Genomic DNA, 10411 nt, shown 5'->3' on the forward strand with positions numbered 1-10411 from the left:
CTTCCGAGTTCAACTTAAGGAGAGAAAAGAAAGGAAATATGTGGAAGTGAGAGGAAAGTAAGAACGATTGGTGATCCCGAGTTTCATTAAAGGAAGGAAGTGGAATAAAATGAAATGATCACTTTCTCTCCTAACTTTCCTTCCGATTTGGAAGGATTTGGAAAGAAAGAACAAAATGTTTAATTTTCCTTCCATTTCTCTCTAACTCGGGAGCACAAAAGACAAAAATTTTTTCCTTTCTTTTCTTTTCTTTTCTCTCCCTACTTTCTTTTCTATTCTCTTCTTTTCTTTGCTACAACTCGGGAGCGGGGTGTTATTGATCCCCTAAACATCAGCAACTAGATTTTTCAATAATTCACCAATATATTTAACAAACAATGAAACAATACATACTTTTCTCTGAAACACATATAAAAACATATTATTAAACCCGAAAAACCAAATAATTTCTGGAATGACTAATTACTAACTTCCACACTTAATACTCAATAAAGACTTGAAAATACTTCCTAACTTTCACAAAAATTCTACTACTTAACAATCTCTACAAGTTGGATTCTTAGACTTTGGCATGAATAATGCTTGAACAATTCTATCTAAAAAACATAACTTTGATTTGACAGATCTTCCCCAATCCTCATATTAGTTCCAAAATATGTTTGCTTGCAAGATGCATGCGTTCAACTTTGACATTGTTTGTCATTTTCTTGATTTCTTTTCTTCAATCACATCACACATACAAACATATTGAAATTCAACTATTTATGGTAAGGTTGTTAAAACATCATAAATAAGAACCCAACTAGTCAAAATTGACCGACTTAACTCCCCAACAATTAAATTAAAGGTTGAAGCATAGGTAAATTAAAAACAAAGATAAAGCAATTAACCTTTTATTCCTTGGATTGTTATTTTAAATAATTCTGCTGACTGATTTTCTAAAAAATAAATAAATATTTATATCAATTCTAAATTAAAGAAATTATTTCAAGTAATAAAGATAAGCGAAACATTTGTGAGATTTGTATGGGCAACTGGGCTGGGCTCAATACCAATCCAAACCCTGTACGTGATCCGACCCGACCTGAGTGGTTATTGAAAATTTGTGATGCACAACTAACACGATAATCTTCGTCATCAGAAACATCGTGTTGTGAGTTCTGAATCTGAAGATGTCTGGAACTGCGATAGTGATAGGGGCATCAAGCTCATGGGCTCGGGCGTTGGTCAAGATTTCGCCGTACACGTTTTCGGCCATCGGAATCGCTATATCGATCGGCGTTTCTGTCCTTGGTGCTGCTTGGTTCGAATCTTCTAACTCTCTTCTCTTCAATCATGTTAGGGTTTCGATTTTCAATTCGATAATGATTGTAGATCGTCCTTCTGTTTTTTAGGGGAATTTACATTACAGGAAGTAGTTTGATTGGTGCTGCCATTAAAGCCCCACGCATTACCTCCAAAAATCTAATCAGGTTCGTTTTTTCACTCCTAGGGTTTAATTTGATTTGATTTATAATACGATCCCAATATATGATCTGACTATCTTACCTGATTCATTACGGAAGTCTATCGGTAACTTATGATCTCCTGTTTTGATGATTTTGTTTGAAATTGTGCACGAATCTCAAAATTTGAAATTTTGCGTTTTTTTAGGGCTACAGAATGATAGATAAATATACCAGGATCTTCAATAACTGTTGAGAAAAATGCAATTTAAGATCGAATGGAGCTTCACTTGCATGATGATCTCTTTCCAATAACAAAAATACCATTAATTTTGCACTAGATGATATAAGATCCATGGTTGACCAATTGTCCAATTGATACATGAACTTGATGCGATTGATTGATGTAGGCCTATGTTGATGAGCCATTGAAATGCTTTCATCTTGACAGGATCAAAACTAAAATTCTACTTGTTTAATTCTGCCATTTTTTTATTTTCAGTGTAATTTTCTGTGAAGCTGTTGCTATATACGGAGTGATTGTAGCAATCATCCTTCAAACAAAACTGGAAAGTGTCCCATCATCACAGACATATGCACCAGAATCCATGAGAGCAGGATACGCAATATTTGCCTCAGGAATCATCGTGGGCTTTGCAAATCTTGTGTGTGGGTATGTTATGAAAATATATAATTATATATCTTAAGTTCATTAAGTTAAAAAAAAAGAGAAGCTTACTTTAGTTTATTTTTTACAGGTTATGTGTTGGAATAATTGGAAGCAGCTGTGCTTTATCAGATGCACAAAACTCATCCCTTTTTGTAAAGATTTTGGTGATTGAAATATTTGGAAGTGCTCTTGGATTGTTTGGAGTAATTGTGGGGATTATAATGTCTGCTCAAGCAACATGGCCTACGAATGTGTGAGTCACATTCACATTCACCATCTCTTTCTTGTATCTGTATGAAAAAAGAAAATTATTCATTATTTTGATCCCTACTGCATTTACTATATATGCTATCTTATGTTTGTTTGTTCAAGTTATAACACTTTTTATGTAGCCATAAGATAAGATTTTTCCAGAGTGATTGATGACCAATAATGTTTATCATTTATGTAATGAAGCCCATGAGCCTAATCTTTAATTTTGTGTTTGTAGTATATTTTTTAATGTGATATATTTATGAAAATGAAAAAAAAAAGTTGTATTTTCTATCAAAGTTGGGATGTTACTACAATATTTAAAATATGTAGTCTTAAGCCTACCGAAAATAATTCGTGAGTATCCACGACAATATCAGGATTCAAACTTAGCAAGGGTTATATATGGATTTTTAGTTTAATAAATTGTAAGTAAGGCTTATCAGGACTTATTAAAATTAATTATTAATCTAAGTGTACTGATTAAATGGCTTTGTTTTTAATAAGTTTCAACCAAAAGTTTTATTGTTAATGGATACAAAAAAATTTCCTTGATCAATTCTAACTTTAAGGAGAATCATGAAAGTGATAGGGTTAATTTTTATAGAGAACCATTCCTAAGAAGCATGTTAAAAACTATAGAATATGGTTAATGCATGTGTGTCATTTGGCACCTTAATAAGTACACCCATAAGCCAAAGGTTGGCTATTTATCGACCTCTGTTTCGAATGGTGATTGAGCTACCCTATATAGAATAGTTATCTTGGATCTAAGTTTGATGCTCAACCATAATGTTGACAAAGCCTAAAAGAAAGTCCTAATGTTTAGGTACGTGAAGTAAAGGACCTATAAAACATAAGGGAATCATAGGCTAAAATTAATGGAGAATCCATGAAGGATAAACAACAATACCTAATATTGGGACATGTTTTCGTTCTAGTTTGACTTAGATATAGAAAATGTAATGTCCCAAACAACGTGGAAGGTGGAAGAATAAAGAAGGTCGCTTAAATTGATGTTTTGGATATCAATAAGGTTATTCAACACCATCTATTGCCACATGAAACACGATAGCTTCAGCATCTTACAATTGTGTTATGTGTTTCAGTTTGACTACTAAATACACAATTGAAGAAACACAAAACTAAAATAATAATAATAATAATAATAAAAAGTATACACAAGTACACAAAATCTTCTTCGCTTATCCCCTGATTCTAGATTTGAAAAACAACACCACCACCTCCCTTTCTCCCTATACAAACACTCACACACATACTTAGTTAATACAGGTTAATGAAATCAAAAGTTGGGATGGTTGATAGTTGATACAGGTTAATCACAAGGAAATCACTAGTAATACATTGGGTTATTTAATATATACACACGAACGATGAATGCAAAAAAGTTAAAACTCACTAATCTCTATTTAGATTCAATCTTACCATTATTCACTTCAATAGTCTGTCAACGGCTTTCATACTAACTTCCCACCAATTGCTTCTTACCATCTCACAGAGCTTGGTAAAATTAAAACCTAAACTGAAATCAGAATATTATTACATGTAGGTATAGCATCAATCATGCATAGATATAATAAATTTGATGAATAACAAAAAAATTACCATTAATGTTCATAAGTTGAAGCAGTTTGGGCTATAAAGCAATTGTTTTTTTTTTTAGAAACAATCATATATTAAAGACACTAGTAAGGAGCTAGGCCAAGGAGCCAATTACAAAATATTTAAAGGTTGTTGCAACTAACAAACCTACTCACTTGGGCATTTCGAATTTATATTACTATACCACATAAAAGAAAATTGTCTAATAGAATTGAAAATTTCATCCTTTCTCAACTCCTTGTCTACAAACAATAATGCATTCTTGTATATTTTGTGGTACCAACAATAGCATTGACCAACATCTTCTTTTAGTTGCAACTCTTCACCTGTCAATCCAAGAATACAACTCCCCGATTGAACTATGTTCCACCGACTAAATATCCAAGCATCTATAAATTGAGTTGCATGTTCTAGTTGCAACCTCGGCACCTCAAAAACAGATGATCAAGTTGCTCCACCCCCATCGTACAAATCGGACACAGAATACATGACACATCTAACTCACGATATGACAGGCATGTCATGTAAAACTCCCAAATCAAGATGTTCGCTTTTCTAGGAAAAAAAATTCACCTAGTATGAATATCTGAAATCGGCAAAGTGGCATCATCAATACAATGACAATACAATGACGAGTTTCACTAACTGTACTCCTGTATTACCAATGTCCCACCACCATTTGTCCTCATTTTTTGAGAATTAAACCTCTCCAATAGAATTCAAAAGTGCCGAAAAATGCAACATCTCTTCACCCCAATGAAATGAACTGGATGTCTCCAACTCTAATGACATTCCCTTTCTTGTCTTTATTGACCAATAGAACAATTCTTATTAGTTTCCAACTCCAACATCTGAGTGTATCTGGTCTTTAAAATTTGATCACCTACCCAACAACCCGTCCAAAACTTTGAAGTATCTCCCTTTCTAATTTTTTTTCTTCAACACAAACGTGTGAATAATCCCACGATCGTCGGGTCTCTTGATAGCCCCTAAAATATGAGCCCACGATCTTGAACAACACTTGGCAACACTCGATTAGACCACCTTGAGCTCTATAATTAGCCCTGATCACTTGACCCATAAACAATCTTGATTATGTAAAAAACATCACCACCATTTGTATAACAAAACAAGGTTGAAAGCAGACATGCTACCAATACCCAACTCTCCTCGGTTTCTAGCAAATAGAGCCAAATCCCAATTTATCCAATGTATTTTTTGGTTTTCATCATTAGCACCCAGAAGAACTTTGCATGGGCAGCTTCAAGTTGATCTGTAATCATTATCGGTATAAAAAAAAGTGACATAAAGTAAACTCCAAGAGCTCTGAAACCCAATTTAAGTAACATAGATCTACCTCTAATAGAAACAAAATCAACTTTCCAATGAAAAGTTTTTTATAAACTCTATCTATAATCGGTTTCCAACCACTTAGCTTTGTCATGTTTGGTCCCACCAAAAGCTCCAAATACGTAAAAGGTATGTTATTTGTTGGTGATTTTAGTGTCATCATGTCATTTTAAGTAACTGGAACTAACATGTGAGCTAAGGGGCTTCATAAATTGTACTCTAATATATGTACGGGGTTGTGCGGAGTGCACACATGTATAAGATCGAATTAGAAGTCAGTTCGACGACTAGTCCGGGGTCCGGGGGCAGCGTCCCTGGGTACGGGGTTTCCAAAGGGGCAGCGCCCCAAAACCTCACCGAATTTTACATATGGGAACATAGTGGAAAATTCAATTTCTTGAGGGAGATTATGGTAAACTGACGAAACTCGTTAGTTTTGGTAACCCTAAATCCTCATTAGATTCGGATTACCATGACTTGCTTCCAAAGCAACTAATGACGACCAACCCTAATGAAACCCTAATCTTGTTTAATATATAAACGGTTCTTCCTTCTCAGAAGAGATATACGATCATTAGCTCTCGTTTTCATCAAACTCTCACAGAATCTCTCTAGCATATTGGCTTACGATTTCTATGCCTAGAATCGTAAGTGTCCACTTGGATTATCCTAGGTTGAATTTCTTGCAACCCAGGCATAGGGTAGAAATATCAGTTCGGAAAGTGTACTCACGATCCAAGTTGGTATCCAGATCTTCACTACAAACCCTAGTTAATCTAACAATATCATGTTCACACCTACTAACAGCAACAAAATGACCCCCTCCTCATAAGAAACTACAATGCCAAATAAACTGGACTTGTGTATATTAATTTTAAGATCGGACACCAAATATAAGCAATGCAAGATACTAACAATATTTCATACATTTCGTTTATTTCACTTTCCTAAAAAGATTACATCATCCGTGTAAAATAAATGTGAAATCACCAAATTATCCACACCAATCTTCACCCCCGAGAACAAATTAGCCGCAATTGCATCTTCTATGGTAACGTGCAAACCCTCCATAATTAAAATAAATAAAAATGGGTATATCGGACCAGCTTGTCGTAAACCACGTTGCAACTGAAACTCAAGAGTAGGACTTCTATTTACTAATACAGAAGACCTAGCTGGTTCTAAGCAAAATTGAATCCAACATCTCCATTTGCTACCAAAATTCCTGAATTCCATCGTCCGATCAAGGAAATCCAAACTCATGAAGTTATAAGCCTTTTCGAAATCTATCTTCATCAATAATACTTTCTTGTGTTTCCCTTTGTACCACTCGACTAACTCATTAACCATGAAGGGGCCGTCAAGAATCTACCTATCTTTATAAGGTGAGAGTACGTGGCTAATAAAAGATGGAGGAGTCGCTAATGGACATGAGTGGAGAAGGTTTGAATGTGATGGTTTTAAGAAGGTGTAACGACCTAATTTTTCAAAGAAAAATTTTTCATTTTTGAATAGTCAAATACATTTCCATGGTTTAAGAAATTCAATCATCATTGTTTCCAAAACATATGTCAAATACAACTTTTATTCCAACATCAGAGTGTCCATAAAAACGCCTGGGAGAGAGAGTGCACGCCGCGCCATCACGCCTTGCCTTTGCCCTTGGGATCTGAAGTACCTGAAACAAATCCACAACCTGTAAGCTAAATGTTTAGTGAGTTTCCCACAACATACCACACATAATACACATATCACACATCCTGTTAGCTATAAAAGCTACATATAACACATAAGTCATGCATACATAAACCTGTAAGGATGCTATGGGCTCCCCCTACTTACACCTTCGTGCCATGGGCTACCCCACATGGTCTTACATCCAATGTCATGGGCTACCCCACATGGTCTCTACCTAGGAATGCCATGGGCTACCCCACATGGTCTTACATCCAATGCCACGGGCTACCCTACATGGTCTCTACCTAGGAATGCCATGGGCTACCCCACATGGTCTTACATCCAATGCCACGGGCTCCCCCCGGGGTCTTTCATGCAATAACACACAATCACATAGCATATCAAATCACAGAAATGACTAACGCATAAACCATAATCACATAATGAGCCGACCTTGGTGCCTTAGACCCATGGGTATGGTGAGAAGACTCACCTCTATCTGCTGAATGCGAAAGCTGCTCTCCTAACAGTCGGTAACCTCCCGTGCTAATTAATAATATTAACCCATGTTAGGACATCACAATCAAAGGGAAAACCCAAACCCCAAGTCCCTCCATGAAGGCCCAAATATCCTTTCTTTGCTAATGAGCCCAAAGTCCATGTCCAAAAATCATTAATGGGCCTCTTGGCCCAATAAGACCCAATCATAACACCACTGGCCCAAACAGATAAAATGGCCCACTATTCTAAAAATGCAACCAAGTCCAAAAACAAAATGAGGCCCAACAGTCCAAAAGCCCAAAACAGATCCAAGCCCAACTGTGATGCGTACGCTTAGCGTACCATCCTGGTACGCGCATCGTACTGGGGTTCTGGGGCTTACGTGCAGCGTACACTGGGTTACGCCCAGCGTACTAACAGATTAAACACTTTTTCCATTAAGTGCTTAATACTCGATTCCTTTACGTCCAGAAGTCAGATCTAAGCCTATTAAGACGACCTAAGACATAAAGTTGGCAACTTTATGCCTTTGCATGTCCCATATGCTCCCAACACCCTCATTAAGACCTTTTTAAAGCTCTTAACCCATGCATGAGGTCAAAATACCCACCAAGACTCCATTTTTATGTTGAGAAAGGACTAAGGGACCTCAGATCTGTCATTTCCATCCTTTGGAGTTGCTTAGCTCACAAGAGGAGGTCCAAAACCAACCAAAGGGACAAAACTAGAAAACCCTAGCTAGATATAGTGATTTAAATGGAAAGGTGCAAGCTTTATACCTCCAGAAGCTCCTCAAGGTCGACAATATGCAGATTCTTGAAGCCAAATGACACTCCAAGCTTCCTTGACAACTTCTTCTTCTTGGATGAACATTAAAAGGACCAAAAATGCACTCTTGAAGCTCAAAATGCACTCACAAATGATATTAGGGTTTTCAGAGGTGTTTGAAGGTGAAGGAGGTTGTTAAGGTTGTGGCTCAAAAGAGTTAAGGTTATTTATATAGGTCTCAAGTCCGGATTTTAGGGTTTGAACATCCTGGCACGTACACCCAGCGTACGTGCTGCCTCTCCGCGATCCTCTTTGCCAAGTACGCTAAGCGTACTCATAAGTACGCCCAGCGTACTTAAGGGTCTCTTATAATATAATAGAAATACTTCAAGGGTCACAAGGTCATACCTGATTTAGAGTGTTACAGAAGGTGATGGGAGTGAAGGGTGGGATATTTTCTATTTTAGTAATTACTGAATATTTATAATTTTTTTAAAAATATTGTAAAAAAATAAATAAATTGGGTAAAATAGTCTTTTCAATTTTAAGAAAGACCAAATCCACAACCAACTTAGGTGAAAAGGACCATCTACACAGTTTTGAAAAGGTTTAGACCATACCTAAAGAAAATAAGAAACCACATGGACCATTTGTGTAACGCCCCGATTCTCAGGTATTGATTTAATGTGTGAGTTTCTTGATTTCAAGGGCTACTCGACGAGTTGTTTGCCCTACTCGTCGAGTAGCAGCGGGTTGGTCCACGTATTTTAATGACCTACTCGCCGAGTCCAAGAAGGGACTCGACGAGTAGGAGCTAGCAGATGAAACCCTAAATCTCGGGGTTTTGCACCCTATTTAAAGGATCATTGGCCTCCCCCAGCCTCCCCTTTTACTGCTTCTTGTCCCTCCCAAACCCTAATCGAGTGTGTGTGTTCCATTTGTGTATTTTTGAGCTTGGAAGAGGATTTTGTGGAGAAGGGAGCTTGGAGAGCAAGTATTCAGAAGCAAGGAGCTTGTGGGATCTGAAATCTACCTTATTGGGCATCTTCTGGAAGGTATAAATCGTTACCCTGACCTCATTTCATTCTAGATCCCCTCTTTGGACAAATCCTAGGGTTTTCATGGTATGATTGGAAGCTATTCTTGTGTGCAAGCTAAGATCTGAAGTTGTAACTTCAGAACTGAGCTCCCTTGGGCTTCTTAGTCCATAAAGTTTCCAGCTTGTGCAAGGATGAGACTCTCCCAAGGTGTAAAGCTCCATTGGAAGCTTAGATTGGTCATTTAGGGCCTTTAGAGCCTTGCATGTGCGTAAAGTTTGCAACTTTACATGATAAACGTGCCTTAGAAGCTTGGATCTGTAATCTGGAACCTTGCCATGGCTTAAAAAGCGTCTGCATGGATAAAGGTCTGCAAGGACTCGGCGAGTTGGATGAACAACTCGGCGAGCCCGTTGAAGATGGTCATAAACTCGACGAGTTGGATGAACAACTCGGCGAGTCCGTTGAAGATTGCCTTGAACTCGGCGAGTCGTTCGAAGACTCGGCGAGTCGGCTAGGGTTTCTCCCAATTCTTGGACACGTATGAACTCGGCGAGTTAAAGGGGAACTCGACGAGCCAATCAAGGATTTCACGATTTCTCGAGTTCAGGAAGGACTCGACGAGTCGGTGAACTGCACTCGACGAGTCGAGTCAACATGGACTGTTGACTTTGACTGTGGAATTTGACTTGGACCAAGGGTTGACCAGTTGACTTCTGAGGGTAATCTGGTAATTCGAAGATTTGTGAAAAAAGGTTTTATGGTAACTATAGGTGGTGGAGTTCGTGTTGGTGATCCGGGAGTTGAGCTTTCTAGTTTCAGACGTCAGTTGCAAGGTGAGTTATCCTCACTATATCAACAGGGTCTAAGGCACCAAGGTCGACCCTTATGGATTTGTATTTTGATTATTACATAATAAGTGCATTGTTTCACATCCTGTTAGTTAGGATGGTGATATGCTTATGCTTAGTGATCAGGTTCGGTCGATATCCTAGTTACAGGATTATGCTATGATATGACCTGGGTAGGTCGGTGTCCTGGTTTAGGACGTTGCTATGCTATTTGATCTGTTAGATCGGTTTGTCTGT

General features: G+C 37.6%; 1 protein-coding gene and 1 long non-coding RNA gene across 2 annotated transcripts; one reads left to right on the top strand and one right to left on the bottom strand.

Annotated features, from left to right (window-relative positions):
* The first annotated feature begins 1118 nt into the window (after nucleotides 1-1118).
* Nucleotides 1119-2591, top strand: LOC145108126 (V-type proton ATPase subunit c''2-like). The gene is made up of 4 exons (XM_079045122.1): nucleotides 1119-1303; nucleotides 1395-1472; nucleotides 1948-2118; nucleotides 2204-2591. Exons 1-4 carry the CDS (start codon nucleotides 1173-1175, stop codon nucleotides 2370-2372), a joined length of 549 nt encoding a protein of 182 aa, XP_078901248.1. The 5' UTR covers nucleotides 1119-1172; the 3' UTR covers nucleotides 2373-2591.
* Nucleotides 2592-3418: 827 nt separating this feature from the next.
* Nucleotides 3419-4058, bottom strand: LOC145168770 (uncharacterized). Its single transcript, XR_013742077.1, has 3 exons — nucleotides 3994-4058; nucleotides 3814-3910; nucleotides 3419-3623 (listed from the first exon to the last, which is right to left on the bottom strand). It is a non-coding gene; the product is annotated as an uncharacterized LOC145168770 (long non-coding RNA).
* Nucleotides 4059-10411: the final 6353 nt, after the last annotated feature.

This window comes from Lactuca virosa, chromosome 4 (assembly GCF_052849685.1).
Source record: "Lactuca virosa cultivar CGN04683 chromosome 4, Lactuca_virosa_CGN04683_v6, whole genome shotgun sequence".
In the NCBI taxonomy this organism is placed as follows: Eukaryota; Viridiplantae; Streptophyta; class Magnoliopsida; order Asterales; family Asteraceae; genus Lactuca; species Lactuca virosa.

What these genes read in the sequence shown, in the direction of transcription:
- LOC145108126 (XM_079045122.1), top strand. Translation starts at nt 1,173, where the DNA reads ATGTCTGGAACTGCGATAGTGATAGGGGCATCAAGCTCATGGGCTCGG. An exon ending in TCTGTCCTTGGTGCTGCTTG is followed by an intron (nt 1,304 to 1,394) that starts GTTCGAATCTTC and finishes TCTGTTTTTTAG; the next exon opens with GGGAATTTACATTACAGGAA. An exon ending in TTTGCAAATCTTGTGTGTGG is followed by an intron (nt 2,119 to 2,203) that starts GTATGTTATGAA and finishes TATTTTTTACAG; the next exon opens with GTTATGTGTTGGAATAATTG.